Source organism: Schistocerca piceifrons, chromosome 8 (assembly GCF_021461385.2).
Source record: "Schistocerca piceifrons isolate TAMUIC-IGC-003096 chromosome 8, iqSchPice1.1, whole genome shotgun sequence".
In the NCBI taxonomy this organism is placed as follows: Eukaryota; Metazoa; Arthropoda; class Insecta; order Orthoptera; family Acrididae; genus Schistocerca; species Schistocerca piceifrons.
In genome coordinates this window covers 430,102,800-430,128,432 of record NC_060145.1, presented here as the reverse complement: position 1 = coordinate 430,128,432, position 25,633 = coordinate 430,102,800, and the positions used below count along the sequence as shown (strand labels likewise).

At 37.3% G+C, this 25,633-nt stretch overlaps 1 protein-coding gene across 1 annotated transcript in view; it reads right to left on the bottom strand.

The window, feature by feature from the left end:
- Window positions 1-1,516: 1,516 nt before the first annotated feature.
- Window positions 1,517-25,633, bottom strand: part of LOC124711629 (transport and Golgi organization 2 homolog) — a 71,068-nt gene continuing 46,951 nt past the window's right edge. The window contains exons 3-6 of the mRNA XM_047241807.1: window positions 9,436-9,679; window positions 3,055-3,282; window positions 2,590-2,700; window positions 1,517-2,509 (exon numbers count right to left, since the gene is read on the bottom strand). Of these exons, the coding sequence (XP_047097763.1) occupies window positions 2,377-2,509; window positions 2,590-2,700; window positions 3,055-3,282; window positions 9,436-9,679 (716 nt within the window). The 3' untranslated portion in view covers window positions 1,517-2,376. The remainder of the gene's footprint in view (window positions 2,510-2,589; window positions 2,701-3,054; window positions 3,283-9,435; window positions 9,680-25,633) is intronic.

Below are 25,633 nucleotides of genomic sequence, written 5' to 3'. Positions count from 1 at the left end.
AAGCCTCGATGTAATGTAATGTGGTAAATGCAGCCAGAACACATGTGTTACATCTGTCTTTGCCTGGCTATAAAATTGTGTATTGCACGCAGTACTCTCAGCTGAAAATTATCAACTAGTGTCCATAGGCATACAACAAATGAAAACTTTAAAACTGATCCCATATGGCAATTTGGAATAAAAGTAGGTGAAGTACACTAGCTTTTTTTATTTTTGTATCATATATCTGTGTGAGAGGTAATAACAAACTTGTCACAAATCGCGTAACTATATAATACACTGAGCTGCATATGATAATTTTTAGGCTATAATAGCCATGCATCATCAAAGAGAAAATTGGTTTAAACACTTACTTACATTGACCATATTACTGCGCTGTAGACATGCAAAATTTAGATTTTATGTAATATTCACATTATTTGATTCTATTAATTGTTTTCATTAAGAAATTCGTCAGTGGAGCAGAAGGAGTTGGCCATCAATAACTCCTCTTAAGGGGGGTAGGACGTCAAACTGGCCAACTTGGAGCAATAGAGGCACCACAGGACATTTTAATTTCCACTGTCTATACTTTTACAAATAAATTCATAAAACTTTGTCATTATGACCAGGAAGGGTTCAGGATTCACGCTCATGGCAGTGGAAGTTCAAAAATATCATCATTTTTTCACTTACTATTGGCTGCATTTGTTGCTATAGGTACACTTTCTTCATAAGTAAGGGAGATTCTTTGATGAATTTTGCACAGCATACAACCCATACTTACAGGTGTATGAAATGCCAGAATTTTCCAAATCTATTAAAAATTGTGCTAAAAATTGAGATAATTAACCATAAAATTTGAGTTTTTTCTAAACATGAAGTTAAAAATGTAACAGCTCATTCATTTTTTCATTAACTAAATAAATTCTAGAGTTTCATACACCTCAAGTATGGTTTATATGCTGTGCAAAATTCATCAAAGAATCTCTCTTACTTTTGAAGAAAAGTGTACCTATAGCAACAAATGCAGCCAATAGTAAGTGAAAAAATGATGACATTTCACATATAAAAAAATATATTTTGTTACATTTTTGAACTTCCACTGCTATGAGCATGAATCCTGAATCCTTCATGGTCGTGTTGACAAAGTTTTATGAATTTATTTGTAAAAATATAGACAGTGGAAATTAAAATGTCATGTGGTGCCTCTCCTGCTCTAAGTCCCTCCTTTAACTGAATTTCATTAGTAGTTAAACTTTTTATAGCTGCTGGCAGGTTATGGAAAATATGTGTTCTTGAATAATGGTCACATTTCTGAACCAAAGTAAGTGACTTTACATCTTTGTGGAGATTATTCTTATTCCTAGTTTAGATTCCATGAACTGACCTGTTGGTTTGAAAACTGCAGGATGTCCTTGGGTTTACACCACAAATAATTTGTTACGCATTTCAGAACTTAGAAAACTTTTAGCTCGGCATTATGAGTTAACCTTAAAACTGATCCATGTGGCATTATGGAATAAAAGTAGACAAAGTATGTTAGCTTGTTTATTTTTGTGACATATATTTCTGACAACATCTGCATTGCAAATAAAAGCTTGTTTAGATGCTTCAGCACTTCAGTGGTACAACCTCCCAATATAATGTATTTTCAAGTTCTAATTCAAAGAATTTAACACTGTCAACCTCTTCTATATGCTTTTCATCGTCATATTTTAGACATAAGCTGTGCGTGTTGTGCAGGGGAGGGGATTGGGGGGAGGGGAGCAAAACACCTTTATAACATGTGGACTGGATATATTGTGTTCTACAACAAACTCCTGTTGTCACCCTGTTTTCTGCACCCCATTCTCACCCCTTTTCCCCACATAAGCATATGCACCATCAGTTTATCACTTTCCACTAACAGCCATTTAGTTAGATTTGTAGGTCTGTAGACCATCAACAGCACTTTCCTCAGCAGGTCCCCTCTGCTCTGACTCGTCTTCCCCTCGTAATTTCACCCCTCATTCCCATTATACACAACTAGCTCTTCCCACATCAGGACAGCTGTCTCTGGTGCCATATTCTTTTCTTTACATTGCTATCTCTCCCTTTCCGCCTAGTCCTTGTATGTTTTCTGAAGAATAACACAAGTTTTAAAGCTGAACAATGTTGTTCAATTTCTTTTTTATGTGACTATCAACAATGTCTCTGCACTACAGTGAGTAGTTGTCTTTATCCATTCCATTGTTAATTTTATGCCCAAAGTTTCAAATTTTTGTATTAGTTTCTATTATAAAATTAGACTTTTTATTAACACTATTTGTAATTTCATCCATAAATATGAGACACAGTTATGAGAAATGATTGAGAAGGGCTGTGTAATAATAAAAGTATCTATTTATTTCCTATTTACTGCAAATGTACTTGACATGTTAGATGATTGTATTCCCAAACAGGATTGGTAGCCTCAATAGGGCATTTCATTGACCACTCGTAAAAGTCAGTATGTCCTTCATCATCCATAAGAATTATACTGTGTGCTCTGAAATATATCAAACACACATTAAAGCCAACAGAAATAATGAACTATTAGAACCATAGTAAATATAATTTATATGTTACCTTGTTCCATATGAACGGTTCATATTATTTACGAATACTGAGCTTAGTGGCAATAGAAATTCTGGTGTCACTTGAGGGGCACGTTCAGTGAGTACAGGGTCAGGAAAATGACTGAAATAAGTGAGAAACACGTATATACATGATATATTTCTTAAGAAAATATATTATCAGAAATCATTAGTTACACACACTGTCATGTGAATTTGCATGTGCAAACAAAGTAAAACCCATTGTTGCACTCTCATTGCCTATAATTATGTTATTTTTTTATATTCAGAGACTGAATGGCACATTGTTAAGTTAATGAATAAACAATGAAGAAGATTAGTTGTATTCTATTCTACTAACAACAGCTTTAGTTAGCTTTTAGGAATGGTAAGCATTTGTTCTTGTTTTGTCACGTTGCTTTTGCAACAAACTTTAACAAATTTGTTGGAGAAAGGGCTTTGAAGCTTTTTAACATACCTTTCCTTCCACTGTAGAAAAGTGTGCAGTTCATTTATTAGGGAATCCTTGTTTGTTATATCACCATAGTTCTGGACAATTTGTTTAAATCTTTCGGTGCCTGCTGTCACTTTGAGGAATGGAGTATTGAACTCACTGTTACTGATTCCAAAGCAGTTTTCAGTTATTTTAATGGGTTCACCTTGACTACCAACATTTGAATACACATACATGTCAGCATCATTTTTCCTGGAAGTAAATATGTCTTAATGAGCAAAATAGTCAGAAAAACATTATGTAATTTATTTTCCTGTGCACTTAATGATGACACTGTAATGACGGTAATGGAGATAATACATAGGGTAATACAAAATTTACAAATCCTACACTTCACAATGAAATTGTTATACATATTCATTCATGCATAGCACTTTATTAATTCAGTAGGTTTATGAAAATTTTGAAACCAAAGACTATTCTGAAACAAATCGGTGGGAAGCGTAAAATCACCATATATAATTGGTTATTGCAAGTATTAATGATATGTCACTGTTAAATATAGCAGAAGAGTTTGTATTGTAACCTGAACAGACTTTTTAGCTACACTGTCAGCTGTGAAATTGAAATAGGGGGATTTCTAAGCAAACAGTAACCCCACCCCCAACTTTTTAAAGAATCAAACTCCCATGTATGAAACAGGTACAAATATCTCATTACATTACAAATGAGTAAATATGTTAAACAGAAAAGGTTTAAAATTATCTTTACAGTAGTTGGAAGTTGCTAAGTGCCCTCATTATCAATCACTGGATGAGTATAGTCTGCACCATCTGTGGTTCATAATAAGGAAAGCTAGTTTTACGTGTATCTCAATGTTTGACATATCTCAGATTAGATTAGATTAGATTAGATTAGATTAGATTTACTTTCATTCCAATTGATCCATAGTGAGGAGGTCCTCCTGGATGTGGAACATGTCAGAAAAACAACAATACATGACAAATATTTACAACTAAAACAAATAAGCTAATGTACCATTCCACAGGTCCCAAGTGGAATGATCGTCATTTTTAATGAACACTAAGAGTCATTTTACAAATACTAATGCACTGAATTTAAAATAAAAAACGTTTTTTATTTATTTATAAGGTAATAAACATGTAATACAACTACTGTAATACTTATTTACAATGAACACATTACTGCACTGAAATGGTGCAGAAGTTAGATTATACTTACACACACACACACACACACACACACACACACACACACACAAATTTTCAGTGAACACATTACTGCACTGAAATTGTGCAGAAGTTATGTTGTACTTATATACAAATCAGTTGGTTTTACTAAGAAATTCATCAATGGAGTAGAAGGAGTTGGCCACCAATAAATCCTTTAGGCTTCTCTTAAACTGAATTTCATTGGTTGTTAAGCTTTTTATGGCTGCTGGCAAGTTATTGAAAATGTGTGTTCCTGAATAATGCACACCTTTTTGTACAAGACTAAGTGACTTTAAATTCTTGTGAAGATTATTCTTATTTCTAGTATTGATTCCATGAATTGAGCTGTTGGTTTGAAAAAGTGATATATTTTTAATGACAAATTTCATTAAGGAATAAATATACTGGGAAGCTGTAGTTAGTATCCCTAGTTCCCTAAACAGGCTTCTGCAGGATGTTCTTGAGTTCACACCACATATAATTCTTACTGCACGTTTTTGTGCCCGGAAAACTTTAGCTTGGCTTGATGAATTACCCCAAAAAATAATCCCATATGACATTATGGAATGAAAGTAAGCATAGTATGCCAGCTTTTTCATTTTTATATCCCCTACGTCTGACAAAATTCGCATTGCAAACAGAGATTTGTTAAGACGCTTCAGCAGTTCTGTGGTGTGCTCCTCCCAATTGAATTTATTATCAAGCTGTAATCCCAAGAATTTAACACTGTCCACTTCTTCTATCTTCTTGTCATCATATGTTAGACATATACTCTTGGGACACCCCTTACAAGTTCTGAACTGCATGTAGTGTGTTTTTTCAAAGTTTAGTGACAAAGAATTGGCTAGGAACCAGTGATTAATGTCCACAAATATTTTATTGGCTGATCTTTCTAAGACTACACTTGATTTGCTATTTATTGCAATGTTTGTATCATCGGCAAACAAAACAAACTTGGCATCTGGTAATGTTACTGATGAAAGGTCATTGATATACACAAGAAAAAGTAAGGGCCCCAAAATGGAACCTTGTGGGACCCCACATGTAATTAGTTCCCAGTTGGATGATGCCTGATAGACATGTATCAAGCTCTTCCCTAATAACACCCTTTGTTTCCTGCCAGAGATATAAGATTTGAACCATTTTGCAGCATTTCCTGTTACACTATAATATTCTAGTTTACTTAAAAGGATATTGTGATTTACACAGTCAAATGCCTTTGATAGATCACAAAATATACCAGTTGCCTGCAATTTTTTGTCTAATGAATGAAGCACATTTTCACTGTAAGTGAAGATAGTCTTCTCAATATCAGAACCTTTTAGAAATCCAAACTGTGACTTTGACAGTATGTTATTTGAGATAAGATGGTTATAAAGACGACGGTACATTACTTTTTCGAAAATTTTTGAGAATGCTGGTAACAGTGAAATTGGACGGAAATTTGATGCTATTTCTTTATCTCCCTTCTTAAACAGTGGCTTAACTTCAGCATATTTCAGCCATTCAGGAAATATTCCACTGATAAACGACTGGTTACACAGATAGCTTAATATGTTACTTAGCTCAGAATCACATTCTTTAATTAACTTTGTTGATATTTCATCATACCCACTAGATGTTTTTGATTTTTTAAAGATTTTATGATGGACATTATTTCTGTTGGGGTAGTGAGGGTCAAATTCATATTATGGAAATTACTTGAAATGTCTGGTCTAAGGTAATCCATAGCAGCATCTACCGAACCTGACAACCCCATCTTTTCAGTAACAGTTATGTCCGCCCCAGTAGCTGAGTGGTCAGCGTGACGGATTGCCGTCCTCTGGGCCCGGGTTCGATTCCCGGCTGGGTCGGAGATTTTCTCCGCTCAGGGACTGGGTGTTGTGTTGTGTTCATCATCATTTCATCCCCATCCGGCGTGCAGGTCGCCCAATGTGGCGCCGAATGTAATAAGACCTGCGATATGGCGGCCGGACCTGCCCCGCGAGGGGCCTCCCGGCCAATGACGCCAAACGCTCATTTCCATTTTCCAGTAACAGTTATAAAATGTTTGTTAAAAAGTTCTGCAACACTATACACATCTGTCACCAATGTATCATTTACTCTTAATGCTATTTGTGTGAACTATGGGTCATATAATTATATAATTTTCCAGTTATATTCATAAGAGTATGTGGATATTGTCTGTAAAATGTGCATGAGTAGGGTTAGTAGTATAGAAGTAATAAATTAAAACATCATGCCTGATGCTGAAGTTCTGCTGGACAGTGAAAATGTAGCAAGTCATAAACTTTTTTCCTTTGATTATTTTGTAGAGGGTGTCAGCAAGAAAAAGTTTCAAAAATGTTTGAAACCATCTGGAAAGTTTGTTAGAAATTGTTGACTGCTCTCATTCTCAAATACTGGATGAATATAGTCTGGGTAATTTGCATGCTGTGAGTTACCCTGACTCAAGACTTACATAAAGTTTCTAACATAAATACTTGATTTATTGTGTTAAATGTTTAATGCAAGATTATATCACTTGATGACTGGATTATGATTTCATTTTCAATTTTTAAATTCAGTCAATAATTACATGAAATAATGAAAATCAAATTTTTCTTGCTCCTGGAAACCATTAGATCAACAACCTGCAGTTGGGACTCAGTGACTGTTTTAGCTATTTGGTGTCATACAGGGTGGAGAGGAGGTATGTAGGCACCATTAAATGGCTGTTAAGTTTTTAATATTGATGTAATAGTATTAGGAATAGCACAAACATACATAACATTAAATAGGATAGTGATTTTTCATGCTGTATAGTACTGACAATGGCCACAAGAGGTGGTACACTCAATAACAAAGATGGCCAATTGCCTTACAGTTAGAGAACAAGCAAAGACTACTTCATTCTATGAGGTGTGGAATTTGATGATTACTGTGTAGAGATGGTGACATATGGTGAAGGGAAGGAATGCCACAATTCATCTAGAGGCAATAAAGAACTCAATTGGAGGTAATGACCACAGGTTCAGTAAAGGATGCAGTAAGAACATGTTGTCCATCCATGTCTCACTGTCCTGAAAATGTGGTGAGAAAACGAAAGAAGAGAAGACTTTTAACATCCCACGGACAACGTGAGACTGAGCACAAGGTCAGGTTACAGAAGGATGGAGAATTATGTCAGATGTGCCCTTTTGAAAGGAACCATAGCGGAATTTACCATAAGTGATTCAGGGAAATCACAGAAAACTTAAATCTGGAAGATTGGATGGTATTTGAACCATCATCCTCCCAAATGTAAGCCCAGTGTGCTAACCATTGTGCCACCTCACTCAGTAAAATTGATATGAGTGATCACAATGTGTGATCATATCAATTTCACCAAATAACAGAGCTGCATCATCCAATGGACGCTTTTGCAAAGGTGTTTCTTTGTCTGTCAAAACTAAAGACAGGAAGAATATGTAGCATATCATCTCCAAAATGGCTGTGAAAGATTATGGCTGCCATCCTCTTTTAAAACAGACACAGCTTCAACATAAAAATTAAGAGGGTATTGCCAATTGGAGAAGTAAATAGCTGATACATAACGAATCTATTCATGAGAGATAATTAATTAAAAATAGCTTACCCTTGTAATACCAATATTTAATTGGCCAATTAGACATAATTGCAAATTGCCAGAACAGCTAGTCACCTAACTAAACTCTCCCCCACTTCTCCCTTCGACCCATGATAGCGCATTTATTTAAATTAACAGAAATGTTCCAAATAAGAACAATAGTCTCAGTGCAGTGAAAAGGGTGCCAATTCTGTCCATTAGGCAGGGGGATACTCAGAGCTCCAGCACCCTGGAACCATTGGTACACAACACAATGCACCTCCGCTGCTTTTGGTTCTATATAGCTATGCGACTTGCCAACAGTGGGAGATGCTTACCCTTGGCCTGGGTAAGGGAAGAGTTCTTTTCAGGTTATTCCTACCTGTGTTGGTATCTGGAGGCAAGTGGTGGGGGACCTGCTCAACAGAAAATTTTGAATGGCTTGGCTATTGAGCCACCAGCAAATTCATTACTAGGCTCTCAGTAGACTGTTGATGCTAAGAGCATCCTTAATGCTACATTTGCAAAAAATAATTGACACCGTGATTGTCAGTTGTATCATAATACAGATAATTTGCTATAAATATAGTAAGTTAACTTCTGATACACACACACACACACACACACACACACACACACACACACAGATATACAGGGTGTCCCATTTATCTTGACCACCCTAAATAATTGTTTGTCTAGATGCAAACTACAAAATGTTTCAAGCAAATGTTCCTTAGCCATCAGGGCAACATTAATCAGCATGATTGTCTTCGTTGTAGCTTCATTTTTTTACAAAGATATGAACAGTGGTATGACTTTTTAAAATGGCACCCTGTATTTTTTGTTTGGTAATTCATTTCCTCTCCTAAAGACCTATTGAAAAATGTATCACAGAGTACCATTCACTGAAACACAGTGTTATTAATTACATAACACAACAATGACTTTGAACCTGCGATCACAAACTCGTCCACTTGCTGGAGTTGTCAGAAAACAAATGAAAACCAAGTAAAATCATAACATAAAACTGAATCTGACTCTCCTGTATCACTTCCCAGGAGTAGAACATTCAAAGGTGCTCGAAGTGGTGACCCTGGGCACCGATACGTGGTGCACTTATTGAATGAAAGAATTATTTACTGCTTCCAGTGTTTCCTGCTGAAGAGAATTACAAGCAAGAACAATATATTCCTGCATGTCCTCTGGAGTTGTTGGAATATCGCGATAGACAACTTCTTTAACGCATCCCCAAAGAAAAAAGTCCACAGGATTTAAATCAGGACACCTAGCAGCAGGTCAAGTAACTGTTTCTCCTCAAACAATCCATCTGGCAGAATACCTTTGGTTCAGAACATGACGTGCACGCAAGGCATTATGTGCTGGACATCCATCATGTTGATACCACATAATCATTCTGGTTCTTAGTGGCACTTAGTGGCACTTAATGACAACTTACCTTCTAACTTAACAGAATACCTCACACTTCTGACTACATCTCACCCTGTAATATTATTTCTGTTATAATTAAGTACTTCAGCTTGAATGCCCACACTTGTATGAGTTTAAATATGCTAGTTGCACATTTACCTCAAGTGTAATGTGAGAAGATTGAAAGGGCGATAATTTGCACCATTCCCTGCCACTTCTTGCAGATATTTGCTGCAGGAAACATTATTACGCACAAAATTGGCAAGAAGACTACCTCTTCCTAATAGATGTGGAGGATGCTTGCCGCCTGGCATCATGATATTGAGTAACGCACCAAGTTTTCCATTCTTTGCTGAAAGAGCAAGCCATGTGCCTCCCTCTTTACCAGGCTCCAAGTCACGACCTATTGGACAAAAGAAGCAATCACCAAATTAATACAACTGATCTGCACGTATGTTGACATTAACCGTCACATATAGGAAACATACTATTTAAGGAAACAATGCTATGCGAAGGAAATTTACTACTCACTGTATAGTGAAGATGCTGAGTCGCAGATAGGCACAACAAAAAGACTCTCACAATTATAGCTTTCTGCCATTAAGGCCTTCATCAACAATAGACATACACGCACACTCTCACTCACGCACCCACACACACACACCCACACACACACACACACACACACACACACACACACTGTGTTGTTTCAGTTACCTGTAGTTGGGTGTGTGTGTGTGTGTGTGTGTGTGTGTGTGTGTGTGTGTGTCTTATTGTTGATTAAGGCTTTAACAGCTGAAAGCTATAATTCTGAGAGTCTTTTTGTTGTGCCTATCTGCGACTTGGCATCTCCACTATATAGTGAGTAGCAACTTTCCTTCTCATAATATTGCTACATTCCATCCTGGATTTTCCATTGTTTAATCTTGAAGGAAAGGCTCTTTGGCTGGATTCATTCTTCTAAAACTGATAACCATAGACTGAGTTTATTACTAGATGTGGCAGCAGCTATTAAAGATATAGCCGACTTTTGAGTCATGTAGCCTTACAGAAAATATTATTTCTTTACAAACTTTCTGCTAGTTTCAGAAAAGGCTGATAAATGAAATTATTGACATGGAGTAAGATATGATGAGATGAGATCCTATGGGTAAAACATCAATGTTTTAGACTGGTTCATATGACTGTGAGATGGATTTAACAAAAACACATAAAACCAATTTGATCTATCAGCTATACTTGATTATTGAAGAAAAATGCTACATTTCTGAAGCTTTGATACTCATCTTCAGTTGAAAATGATACATAGCATCTGTGCAGTATCCTACATGAAACTTCAATTGCAAACTTGTATGAAACTCACTCAGTGACAAGAACATAAGATCATAGGGAGATTAACACCAGGTAAAGTAAATCAAGTAGGAGAAAGCTGACCAGCTGACATGTTGTGATAAAGTGATGAGGCCAGTACACACTAAAATAGTTACAAGTAAGGATGTAAAATATTTAGATTTACCCAGGTATCTAAAAGCCTGTTTAATAGAAAATCGTCTAGTTGTTTTTTATCTGCATTGTTATCTGTTGGTGAAGAGCTGAAATCACTGTATAAATGAATGAGTTACTACATGTACTACGACAATTGCGAGTCACCCTGTCTGTAACTACCTAGTCATTGATTTTCATTTGTGAATCACCATTCACTTTAAAATCTGTTCAGAAAGGTAAGATAATTTATTGGAATGATAAGCACATTGTTCCCTCCCAAGGGACACTGCCTGATCAAAGGACCTTCAGTACTGAGTGGGAGGGTTTGTGTGCTCCAGCAAAGTTGAGAGCTATGCTGGCAGTAGTGTAGCTACTGGCAGGGTCATCCAAGCTGGACAGGCCTCAATGGAGGAGCCAGACAAAATGTGTCCCATCTAAGGAACAGGGATCTCTATAGGCATGGTGAAGCCAACCCTCCTAGGGGAGTAAACCCTGATATCAGATCCTGGTCCTCCAAGTTGGTCAACAGGCTAGCACCCCATTATCCACAAAAACTTCTAAAAGCTTGAGAATCTAAAGCGGAGCCTCAAAAATCAGATAGAAACTCTTTACGACAATTATTGGCAAGGGGAAGGACATTGAGAATTGGTACATGGAATGTTCAAAGCCTGACAAATAAACACACCGAAATAGAGAATGAAATTAAGTCTACTGAAGTTGGACATAATTATTCTCTCAGAAACAAAAAAGAAGTGACAAGGGAATGAGAAATTTGGAAATTTCATCCATTATTGGTCTGGAGTTGGTAAATATAAAGGAGCAAAAGCAGGCGTTTCCATTCTAATTAACAAAGCTCTGAGCACATACATAAAGGACTATGCATTTATATGCAAAAGAATTGTCACTATTGACATCAAGTTATATGGCATTGAAACAGTTATAATAGGGGTGCATGCACCAAATGATGATGTGGCACAGCAAGCCAAAGGCCATTTCTACCAGAAATTAGACCATCTACTCAACCAAGTCAAAAAGCACAGGCCATGCTGGGTAGCCACGTGGTATGAGGCATCTTTCCACGGTCTGCGTGGCTCCCCTGTCCTAGTTTCGAGTCCTCCCTCGGGCATGGGTGTTTGTGTCATCCTTAGCATAAGTTAGTTTAAGTTAGATAAAGTAGTGTGTAAGCTTAGGGCCAATGACCTCAGCAGTTTGGTCCCATAAGACCGTACCACAAATTTCCAAAACTTTTCAAAAAGCACCAAGAAGTAATAATAGCAGGAGATTTTAATGTGAGGATTGGCTCACAAGTAAATGATGCAGTAGTAGAAATATATGGAGAAAATCTCATTAGTAATTCTGGAGAAAATCTTGTAGAACTCTGTAACCAATGTCATTTGAAAATTCCGAATGCCCACTATTCACATATAGATATCCGCAGATATACATGAGAAAGACCATCATTACAGCACAAATCAATAATTGATTACATCATTACCAAGCAATGGCCAGAAATGGTAGTTCAAGACTGTAGAGTCATGCGGGGAGCCAACTGTGGGTCTGATCACTACTTAGTTTTAGCAAAGTTGACATACCCATTTAGGAGAAAAACATCAACAACTGGAAAAGTGGCTGACCACAGCCATCATGAGGAATTAGAGCAGGCAAGGTATAAACTCTTTCTCTTGAAGCAGTTCAGCATCAAAGATTCCAGAAGATGACAATGTTGAAGTAGAAAATGAAAATATTAAAAAAGCACTTACAAAAATTTCTCTAGAGGTACTAGGGATTGAGAGTAAAAGACTAGGTAAACGGGATCCTCCATGGATGTCTGATGACCTGAAGATGTTGATTAGGGAAAAGAAAAATCTCTACAAAAAATGGTTATCAACTAAATCACTACAGGACAGGAAAAACTAACAGACAACAAATTACAAATTAAGAAACAGATTTCAATTAGAAAAGAACAAGATGTGGGAACAGAAATGTTTCGAAATTGAGAGTCTAATAGGTGGATCAGAAACAACAGAAGTGTGGAGGACAATTACCAGTATGAAGAAAACACAAGTAAACAAAACAGTAAACAACCTAATTCCCTTAAAGGAATGGAAAAACACTATGCTGACCTTTTAACTGAAGATAGGCCATATTACACGCAAGGGAATGAAGAGAAGATGGAAGTAACTGACTGAAATACAAACATTACAATAGAGGAAGTGAATTATGCATTAATTAAAATAAAGAATGGTCAATCACCTGGTCCAGGAAACATTACTGTTGAATTATTGAAGGCTGGAGGAAGATATCTGAAGAAACAAATAACCTGCCTGATGAACAACTGTTGTAAAAGGATTGAAATTCCCTCAGAATGGAAAAAGTCATATATTGTTTCTATTTTCAAGAAAGGGAATAGAAAAGACACAAACTGCTATAGGGGCATTAGCGTCAACTGTACAATGAACCGCTTATTTGGCAATATAATGTTTGAAAAAATTAGACAAAATGATGGTCACCATAATGGGGAGGCCAGAACGGGTTTAGGCAGGACAGATAATGTACAGATAACCTATTTATCTTACAACAACTAATGGAGAAATTTATAGCAGAAGATTTAGAAAAAGCTTATGAGACAGTCCCTAGATCTGAGCTGTGGGGAACTATGAAACATATAGGCATAGATGATCACCTTTTACAAATTATTATTGAAATGTACAGAGATAATGTGGTAGAAATTAAACGAGGTTCAAAGTTATCAGAACTTATTAATGTTACTAAATGTTTACGACAAGGTTGCAGTATGTCACCCATCTTGTTCAATTTACAGGGTGTTTCAAAAATGACCGGTATATTTGAAACGGCAATAAAAACTAAACGAGCAGCGATAGAAATACACCGTTTGTTGCAATATGCTTGGGACAACAGTACATTTTCAGGCAGACAAACTTTCGAAATTACAGTAGTTACAATTTTCAACAACAGATGGCGCTGCGGTCTGGGAAACTCTATAGTACGATATTTTCCACATATCCACCATGCGTAGCAATAATATGGCGTAGTCTCTGAATGAAATTACCCGAAACCTTTGACAACGTGTCTGGCGGAATGGCTTCACATGCAGATGAGATGTACTGCTTCAGCTGTTCAATTGTTTCTGGATTCTGGCGGTACACCTGGTCTTTCAAGTGTCCCCACAGAAAGAAGTCACAGGGGTTCATGTCTGGCGAATAGGGAGGCCAATCCACGCCACCTCCTGTATGTTTCGGATAGCCCAAAGCAATCACACGATCATCGAAATATTCATTCAGGAAATTAAAGACGTCGGCCGTGCGATGTGGCCGGGCACCATCTTGCATAAACCACGAGGTGTTCGCAGTGTCATCTAAGGCAGTTTGTACTGCCACAAATTCACGAAGAATGTCCAGATAGCGTGATGCAGTAATCGTTTCGGATCTGAAAAATGGGCCAATGATTTCTTTGGAAGAAATGGCGGCCCAGACCAGTACTTTTTGAAGATGCAGGGACGATGGGACTGCAACATGGGGCTTTTCGGTTCCCCATATGCACCAGTTCTGTTTATTGACGAAGCCGTCCAGGTAAAAATAAGCTTCGTCAGTAAACCAAATGCTGCCCACATGCATATCGCCATCATCAATCCTGTGCACTATATCGTTAGCGAATGTCTCTCGTGCAGCAATGGTAGCGGCGCTGAGGGGTTGCCGCGTTTGAATTTTGTATGGATAGAGGTGTAAACTCTGGTGCATGAGACGATACGTGGACATTGGCGTCATTTGGACCGCAGCTGCAACACGGCGAATGGAAACCCGAGGCCGCTGTTGGATCACCTGCTGCACTAGCTGCGCGTTGCCCTCTGTGGTTGCCGTACGCGGTCGCCCTACCTTTCCAGCACGTTCATCCGTCACGTTCCCAGTCCGTTGAAATTTTTCAAACAGATCCTTTATTGTATCGCTTTTCGGTCCTTTGGTTACATTAAACCTTCGTTGAAAACTTCGTCTTGTTGCAACAACACTGTGTTCTAGGCGGTGGAATTCCAACACCAGAAAAATCCTCTGTTCTAAGGAATAAATCATGTTGTCTACAGCACACTTGCACGTTGTGAACACCACACGCTTACAGCAGAAAGACGACGTACAGAATGGCGCACCCACAGACTGCGTTGTCTTCTATATCTTTCACATCACTTGCAGTGCCATCTGTTGTTGAAAATTGTAACTACTGTAATTTCGAAAGTTTGTCCGCCTGAAAATGTACTGTTGTCCCAAGCATATTGCAACAAATGGTGTATTTCTATTGCTGCTCGTTTAGTTTTTATTGCCGTTTCAAATATACCGGTCATTTTTGAAATACCCTGTATATGCAGAAGTGGCTCTCCGAAATTGGAAGAACAGCTGCAGAGGAATGGAAATCACTGTCAACTATGTACAAATATTTTCATTAAGTTTTGCTGATGATCAGGCTATTATAGCACAAGATGATTATGGCCTTGAGTTCATGATATGATGTTTATATCAGGAGTATAACAGATGGAGACTACAAATGAGTCTAACAAAAACAGAGTATCTGTTGGTGAATAGTGATGCTAAATTTGAAGTACACATCAATGACAAAGCAGTTATGAGACAGGTAGAGAAATTTAAATATCTCAGGGCACATATTGATAAAAATGGATTGGGCAATACAGAAGCAAAGTATAGAATACAACGAAGTAGAAAAGTGTTAGGGTGTATGAATTCTTTTTGGTGGGATAAGAATATTTCCAACAGCATTAAGAAAAGAGCAGGTAACATAATTGTTGAATCAGTGCTATCAATCAGATCTATGGATCTTAAATGCAGATCTCAAAAGAATACTAATGGCTGTGGAAATGGATTATTTGCATAGGAGTGCCAGAATATCAAGAACTGAAAGAAAAACTAAGGAGGAAGTAAGAGCTAGAATGAAGGCAAATGATACAGTGATAGATAGAATTGAAAGAACATCATTAAAACCGTATGGACATATGATGAGAATGCCAGATCATCAGTGGCCAAAGAAGGTTTATGATTGGAAAACACCCGGCAGACATAAGTGCAGAAGACCACGATATTCTTGGACAGACCACATAACTGGAGTAATGGAACATTGCAGCATCAACAAGGAAGATACGCTAGATAAAGAGGCTTGGCGGAGGATACCAGGAATACAACAAGACATTGTTATTAATTAATCTTTGTGTTGATTAATCCTGTAATAATAATAATAATAATAAACACTGTGTTTTTTGTACAGCTGTGAAAAACTGAATGAAGATTCAATCCAGCATCCCTGACATCTTCAGAAAGTGATGCATTTATTCTGATACAAATTCAGTTTAGCATGCAAATGTATACTCTTGGGCTAATAAGATGTCACCTTACCACTGTCAATTATTATGTGCATTTTGTTTTAGACCTTGACACTACAACTGTCAGTAGACATATCAAAGTGGATGAATAGTTTGATTCAAATTAAAAATTGATTTATTTGCCTGTAAACAACTGTCATGTTTCCAGAATGATATTTTCACTCTGCAGTGGAGTGTGCACTGATATGAAACTTCCTGGCAGATTAAAACTGTGTGCCGGACCGAGACTCGAACTCGAGACCTTTGCCTTTCGCAGGCAACTGCTCTACCATCTGTCTACCATGTGACATGTTTTATAAGGCATCATCAGTATGTACATAATTACATTGTAACAGTAATGCATTTTGTGCTTTGGTGTTGCGAGAATATCAATACCTACACATGACCTCCCTGACATGCACTTTTTTAACCTTGTCATTATGTACAAGTTAAATGATTTTCATTATTTTCTTGACCACATGTTCTTCCACAATTTCAATCTTGAGTAAAAAGTTGATTCTGTTCATTTAAAGGATAGATGCTATTATTTGTTTGGACTGTATATCTAACCACATAATTCCTGGCTTTGATTAAAAACTTCTGTGCTCTCCCACTACCATTATCAATGACAAATGGCTAAATCCGTACTGAGATGATAGATGATGGCAATGAGCTATTTCATACCATTTTTGACTGGATCAACAAGCTCTCCCAACAAATTTTAACAATGGAAATGGTGCTAATTCTGCAAAGTCGCCACACCACAGAGCAGTGAACATTTCTGCCGAAGCAGAAGGAAATGTTACGCCAAACTTAAAAACACTGTCAGCCCAGGTAAATTCTTCTGTGTTGTGACCATATGTAATGACAAACTCTTTAACAGAGCATCCACAAATGCAGGCGATGCCGTCAGTTTCACACCATGGTACAGAGTATTTTCACGTTAACACTGATGGCGTGGTTACATCAGGGTCAGGAACTTCAACAGTACCAGTGATCTCATCTACACCGTGATCACAGTTAAGTAATGAACTATTCATCTGTCAGATGAAGCAGTTCATATGCACTCACCTGCAATTATGGGCTTAACTGTTTATGCCCACCCAACTGCAAACTTGGTTTGCAGCAATAGAAAATATGCTCCACTACAACAAGTGACTGACAGTCATGAACAATTTACTTTGGTGATTATTAGTTTGGAGCAACAAACCACAGCATTATTATCAGAAACGATTGTGCATCCACCAGCAGATCAAACTTACAACAGACTAAATGACAAGCTGATTTCTCGCTGTAAATAATTCACCAACCTCAGGATCAGACAAGTGATATATCAAGAGAAGCACAGTGACAGGACCCCAGTAGAGTTCTGGAGAAATCTACGTAATTTAGTAAACATCTCCACAGTTTCCAATAATTTGTTGCTACATATTTGGTAGCAACAACTACCAGCACAAATCTGAACAGTGTTGGCAGTATATGGTGATAAATTTTCTGACAGTTGCTGCAGGTTGTCAATATGCTCTACATAATGCTTGAGTTGCCTGGAACAGATACCCATGACAACATTGGCGGACTTGCCAGCCAAACATGACTGATGTCTGCTGAGTTCATCCAAAGTGACAACTTCCGACTGTGCAGCCATCACAACATGATGCCCATCAAGTATTTCTGAGGAAATCCAAAGTTTACCAGCCATAGTGGAGGCACTGTCAACTTAATTGTGCACACGGCTGCAGTGACAGGATGCTGATAGTCAAACCCATCACCAGTTCAACCTGGCGTCACCAACACATAAGCTACAGCGACAACAGTACAATGCCTGCATGATATGCTGGTATCTCAGACATTTTGGCTAACATGCTGCAAAGTGTACTTCACAGTGCAGCTACCCAAATAGCAATCACAATCTGAGCTAGGCGCAACAGATTGCACTTCGGACAGAAAGTGCCATCATTGCCACAATAGCCAGTGCACTCACAGCAGCAGTTCAGAGACTACACAGTGTCCTCAGCAGCCACCTCCACGTGCACAGTCTATTGCATCAAAGAGACTTTATGTATCAGACAGGGACAGAGGCACACGACATTCCTCATAGATGCTTACTCTGACATCAGCACACTACTGCCAGCTACACACTGGACAACAAACAGGATGATCAATCACAACCATTAAAGCAGCTAACAGCTCCATAATCAACACTTAAGGCCACAAACTGTACACCTTCAAGGTCAGTCTCTCCAATCCTTTCACTCAGTTATTTATAGTTGCTGACATCAGTGAACCTATTTTCAGCAATGAGCTCGTGCATTAACAGTTGATTAGCAGAGAATGCTGTTGATAGCAGTGCAGTGTTAGGGACCAGAAGTGCATTTGCTTACAGTTCATTATAAAGAACCAACAACACTTACACCTCTGAGGAGCACATCACGGCTTCTTCAGGGTTTTCATGTATACATATGTGGGAACGTTAAACTTCTGCATGCAATATTGAAAACTCCACACAGCTGATGATCGAGGTTTGTGATTTATGTGCTGAGCCGCGTGCTATGACAGTGAAATGTGATCTTATAATGCAAGAGAAAAAATACATTTATAGTGGAAACAAGGACCTAAAGGCAAAGTTATGTGGTTGTAAAGAGTTAGTGAGGGCCAAGACTGAGATCACACATTTCAAATGTGGAAATGCTCAGTCACAGGGCCTTCCAAGAACCACCCACACAACTAAACCATTGCATGAGTGGCAGGTACAGTTCAACACAATGGTGTCAAGCACAATATGGTGCACCACATCTGCAAAAAATGCATATAATCCATCTCATTATGTCCATACAGAACTGCACCCAAATGGTTAATGGAAACAAAGGCAATTTTTGAAGAGTCATTGCAGGCTGGGATCATTCATCAGTTCAACAGCCTATGGTCTCTGCCTCTTTCATCTCACCTGCAAGGCAAGAAAGATGGCTCATGGAAGTGATTACTGTGCCTTAAATAACAGAATGACCCCAGACAAGTATCTAGTGTCCAACGTACCGTACTTCTTGCGAACACTTGGTGGCACAAAGTTTTTAACATAACCAAATTCCTGTAGAGACTAGTGACATCCGAAAGACTGAAGGGATCATACCATTTGGTTTACTTGAATTTTTATTCTTGCCTTTTGGCCTCAAAAATGCCGTACATACATGACATTGTTTCATGTATGAAGTATCAAAGAACTTCCATTTTGGTTCACTTACTTGCATGACATTTTGGTGTTCTCTCCTAAGTTGCTTAGTTATATGTTTCATAGCTCATTTTGCATGATAAATAGTAATGATGTGGAGTGAGTGATTTTACATTCAAATCACCAGTTAATTTGTTATCTTTTTTTACAAGAAAAAAAGATATATGTATGTGAGTTAGTAATTCCTATCCACCAACTTTTAAACATTACACTAACAGTAATTTTCTATGGAATACAATGAGTTGTCAAGGAGAAACTTTCGATATTTGTTATCAAATTTTACCTTCCTGCCTATCCGACATTGTATATCATTGGGTAAGAGATCAAAACTTTTTGTTGCAGCACTGTGCACTCCATTTTGGCACTAAAGACAACCTTAATTTGGCATATCAAATGTCATTTTTCCTTCTCGTTTTGTAATTATTTACCTCCTTGTTCCTTTTGAACTATGGTGGATTATTTACAACAAACTTCAGGAGGGAATAAGTATACTGTGAAGCAGTAATCAGAGTGCCCAACTCCTTAAGCAGATCTCTACAAGATGATCCTGGGTGAGCATCACTATTATCCTTACAGCTTGTTTTTGTGCAATGAAAACTTTCTTTCTTGAGTTACCACAGAACATTGCTCCATATGACATTATTGAATGAAAATAGGCAAAATATGTCAACTTACTGATTTGTCTCTCCCCAAGATTTGCAATGATTCTAAGTGCAAATGTGGCTGAACTAATTTGTTTTAGGAGTTCCAAAATGTGGTTTTTCAATTTAAATTCTCATCACTATGGAAACCCAAGCATTTTGATGTTTCCACTTATCATTGGTGTAGTACCCCTAGATGTGTAGAACTGAATATGTTGTGTATTTTTAAAATTAAGAGTGAGACCATTTGCAGAAAACCAGTCAATGATACTTTTAAGAACTTTGTTTACCATTTATTCTGTGTCTGTACATGTGCTTGGATTGATTACAATACTAGTGTCATCTGCAAAAAGAATTAATTCTGTTTGCTGTGTACAAGACAAAGGATCATTTACATATATGAGGATGAATAGTGGACCTAAGATTAAGCCTTGTGGAATCCTATATATGTTTTCTCTGCAGTCAGAATTGTGTCCCTGCACTATATTGCTTGAATTACTAAGTACAACTTCCTGAATTATTTTGGTTAGATATGACATTATTCATTATTTGGCTGTACCATCTATCCCATAAAATGTCAATTTATCTAGGAGAATACTATGATTCACACAATCAAATGCCTTAGAGAACTTGCATAAAATACTAATCAGTGCCATTTTATTGTCTAAGGTTTGTAAAAATCTGGTGATTGAATGTGTAAATGACATTCACTATGTTTGCATGTGACACATCTTCTGAAAGACGAAAACCAAATTTCGGAAACCGTTTATCACTGTTGTTCTTGAGTATCAGTAGATTTGATAGCCCAGCTAGATATAGTGCTGTTATAGTTTCTGATTTAATCAGTCTAATCACTATTTCTCTTTGATTAATGATGTATAAACAGCTTCAGTCTAATATTTCAACTTATCCTTTGCTATATAAAAAACAACTATGTCCATATTAGTCAAAAAGTTAGAAAAAAGATGAAACCTGATGGCTGAAGCATGTTTCAAAACCAATTGCATTTACATGAGAACAAAAATTGACTGTTGAATTGGAAAACCGGAAAATAGAAGCAGATTTGCAGAATCGATTTTGAAGTGTTTTCATGACCACCCAGAAGCAGTGGGAAATTGGCTTACGAAATCCGGTTTTGGGACCCCAATGTAAATGCGGTGATTCTCAGTAGAGAAAGCCTTCTGAAAACCAAACTGTGATTTTCTAAGGCTACTATTGTTGCTAAGAAGAGATACTATTCTAGAATACCATAAAATGCGGTTACTTTGAACAACAGTGTAACACTGAACAATTTCCAGAAAGTCATATGTATTATCATAAATACTATTAAAACAAAATTGGAAGATAAATTTCTGTTTGGGATATTTAGGATATTTATGTTGAACATGTTGATACCAATGGCTTCTTCTGTTAGCATTTGTATATTCTTTGGTTAAAATTTGAAAGGGCACCAATATTTGCCTATTTTTTTCACATGTGATCAATTTTATATGCATACAAGCTAATATTGACCTTAACCTTCCAATAATATTTGTATAATAGTCTTTAATAAGTTCTTCAAATGTAGCATGTATGAGATTTGTATTGAATTTATGTATCTTAAGGTTATGTCAGAAAATATTTAATGGTGAGATTTCTAAGCAAAATGGGCATAATGAAACATCGTATTCATGATCTATGGAACAAATATTAATGATATATAATGCAATGTTACAGTATGTGGCAGGATTTCCATTTGACCTGCTAGGTTTACAAATGAAGGCAAACATCTTTTTGACAGCACAGGGACATAAGTTACCTGCATTTAAAAATATTATGCCAGGTATAGATTGGGCCACTGGATTTCTGAAAAGACATAGGGGCAGAATTTCATGGTGCATGAGTTGTAACATTACAATAAACAGAGCTTCATTATCAGCAGGAACTGTCAAAGGTTACTTTTAACAACTTCAGTTTCACTCTGAAAATGGTGATGGCTCTGATGTCCCACCTGATAATATTAAACTGCATTACATTACATTGAGACCAATTTGTTGGATGATCCTGGCCAGAGGCATTGCATATTTAAGAGAGGAATGAAATACCCAGATAGAATCCGGAGCACTACCAATAGCTCAATTTCAATCATGTTCTGTGGTCCAGCCTCTGGTGTTATGTTACCAGCTTACATCATATATAAGGCAGAGCACATCTGATCTACACAGACAGAAGGTAGTCCTCCATATACATGATATAATTAGAGTAAGAGTGGCTGGTTCGACATAGTTACGTCCAGTGACTGGTCTGAAACAGTTTTTATTCCTCATGTCAAAAATATTCCAGGAAGAAAAGTACTAATAGGCGAGAATCTCAGCAGTCATTTTAATAAAGATATTTTGAAACAGGCACAAGACTATAATATCACATTCACATGTCTACCAGCAAACAGAATTCACTTGCTGCAACCAATGGATGGTGCATTTATGGACCATTAAAAAGTCACTGCTGAAATCTACTAGACACTTGGAAATCTTCTGGACAAAAGAAATCTCAAACACTCAGCAAGGATCAGTTTTGACAACTGCTCTATCAAATTTACAAGAAGTTATATCCAACACAACACAAAATAAGTGAAAATCTAGTGTCTGGTTTTGACAACTGCTGAATACATCCTGTCAGTGCCAACAAGATGCTGTTATGCCTACCAAATGGAATTCACAACAAGTCCTCCAGCAATTCTGGAACTGGTGACATAAATTCACCATCGCATACTGTGTCGCAAATAGTACTTGACATGCTGAAGAAATTGAGAGGTATTAATGTACCAGTGAAGATGCAGAGAAAGAGAAGAATTAATGTTACTGCTGGGAGAAGCATAGGATGTCGTAAAGTTCATTAGTGCTCCAGATGTCGATTTTTACTTTTCAGCAAGAAAGAACTTAAAGTGTACCAAGATACACTCCTATAGACAGTGGCAAACTAACGATTTCATTTTACTGTGTTATATTTTGTGAAATTAAGAAAATGACTGCTAAACTTTTTGCAAACCTTATATTCAAATTTTAACTAAATTCAGTTAAATAGTCATTATATTTAATCTCAATAAAGTATTATTAAACCATTACTTTCATTGAAAAGCAATATTGTTCTACAGAATTGCTCTCACAGACTTAAACTTTGAACAGCAAAATAAAAATACTGTATCTTCAAATGTTACTGCCCTCTCAGGGTAACTTTCAACACTGGCTTTTATTTTTATTACATATAATAAATTTGCATATGATCATTTTTGACATGAACAATCATTTGAGACCCTAGTTTCCCTGCATAGCTGCACTCGTTTCTTTAAAATAATTAAAACTATTTTTGTGGTAATGTAATAAAGTTTGAAAGTGTTTAAAGTAACCCCATTTTATGGTACATCATCTTTTCAAAAAATTTGGGGAATGATGTCAGCAGTGAAACAGGTTGGCTATTATGGACATCTCTCTTATCACCTTTCTGAAAGAAGTCTCTCTGGAAAAATGACTTGAGTTAGTGATGCATTACATATTTCAGATAAGACTGGGCTTCTGGGCTTATTACATGGGAACAAGTTTTTAGCACTCCATTGGAAAACCAGATAAGCTTTTATTTTTGAGAGAACATCCAATTTTCGTAATTTCAGAAGAAGTTGGTGATACATTCATGTGACTGAACTTTGTGAAAGTTACATTTTCAAGATACTGATTTTGCTCTTGAACATTTTGTCTCTATGCTTTCCCCTATATTTAAGAAATGATTATTAAATGTATTTGCTATGTGTCATTCATCATTTATAGCCCTTCCATTCAGTTCAGTAGTGATTTTGTCTTGTTTTGTGGCTGATTGTCCTGTCTCATTTCACTGCATTCCATATACCATAAAGTCTCTTGTTGAAAGTACTGACTTCTGACATTAGGTGCGTATTCTTTGCATTTTTAATATATGTTCTTGGTAATCTTGAGTGCACAACTACTGTTGGATCCCTATTTGTTGCTGCCAAAAGATACATTTCCCTTTCACAAGATACTTTAATTCCTCTAGAGATACATGGTTTTTTACATGGCTGTTTAGTGTCCTTTCTGATCAGCCTATGTGGAAAGCTATTTTCAAATAATGATATAATTTTATCGTGGAATAGATTAAATTTTATGTTAGCATTTGGTTCATTATAAATTTCATCCCATGTCATGTCCTGTAAGCTATTCTTAAAAACATTTGTCCTGGAGTCATAAACTATTCTAATTTCCAGTGAGGAGTATCCATACTGTGAGGCGCTATGTTATTTATCCTAACTAACTGTATAATGATCGGAAACAGTATATATTAAGGATAAACAATTAAGTAGGTGAACAAAATGTGTGCAAGGTGTACCAGTGGCTGCTTGACCATGGAATAGTCAGGTCCTTTCTTTGTATGATAAATTTCTGCCACTATCACCTCCCTGAAACTGCAGTTGAACAGACCCCTCTCGCCAATGCAACTGCCGGGCTGCAACACCAGAGGTCTGTGAGTTATGAAGTGGACACCTGAGGTAGAACAGAGAGTCTGTAACCTCCAGGTGAGCTTAAGTGAGGCAGTGCTCCTCACTCATCCTGTGCCTCAATGCTCACCCGGTTATAATTGTTTATGTGAGTCAGTTAACAATCAGTGCAGCAGTCCACTAGCAGGTAGACCAACACTGGCAAACACTCAAACTTTTCCCTAAATAGTTGCAAACCCTCCATTGGAGTGCACACAATAAGGAGCTGTTGCAATTTATGAGGCAGTCAGATACTTATGACTGCAAATTGAAGCTCAACCAATGTCTACATTTGCAGACAAGAAACCAGTTACTTCCACATTCAAAAACATTAGTGATAACTATTCACCTTGACAGTTCCAGCATACTTAGTTCATAAGCCAGTTCACAAGACATTCACCATGTAAAAGGTGCTGAAACTTCAGTGGCTGATTACTTCTCTCATATCTGTGGTATGATACAGACTATAGACTACAGAGGGCTGGCTATAAAGCAGGTCTTGGATCCACAGTTATGACAGCTGTTGAATGATCCATCTACAGGACTACACCTCGATTCCTGTACCAGACTCAAAGTTAAAGCTGTGGTTTGCCATCTCTTGGAACAAACCAGCCCATACATTTTGCAGAAATTCCACAAGACAGCCTACAACAACATCCACAACTTATCTTATGCAGGGACCAGCACTGTGTTTGTTGTAACTGTGGTATCACCGCCAGACACCACACTTGCTAGGTGGTAGCCTTTAAATTGACCGTGGTCCATTAATATACGTCGGACCCGCGTGTCGCCACTATCAGTGATTGCAGACTGAGCGCCACACGGCAGGTCTAGTGTAGAATCCCTAGAACTCGACTCAGTTGTACAGCCGACTTTGCTAGCAATGGTTCACTGTCTACATACATTCTCATTTGCAGAGACGATAGTTTAGCATAGCCTTCAGCTACGTCATTTGCTACGATCTAGCAAGGTGCCATATTCAGTTACTATAATCTGAACAGATAATATTGTGAACAATGTACTGTCAAAAGCGACGTTCATCATTAATGGATTAAAGTTAAGTACCCAACTAAGTATGTCCGCTTTCTGAATTCTAATTCCTTGTC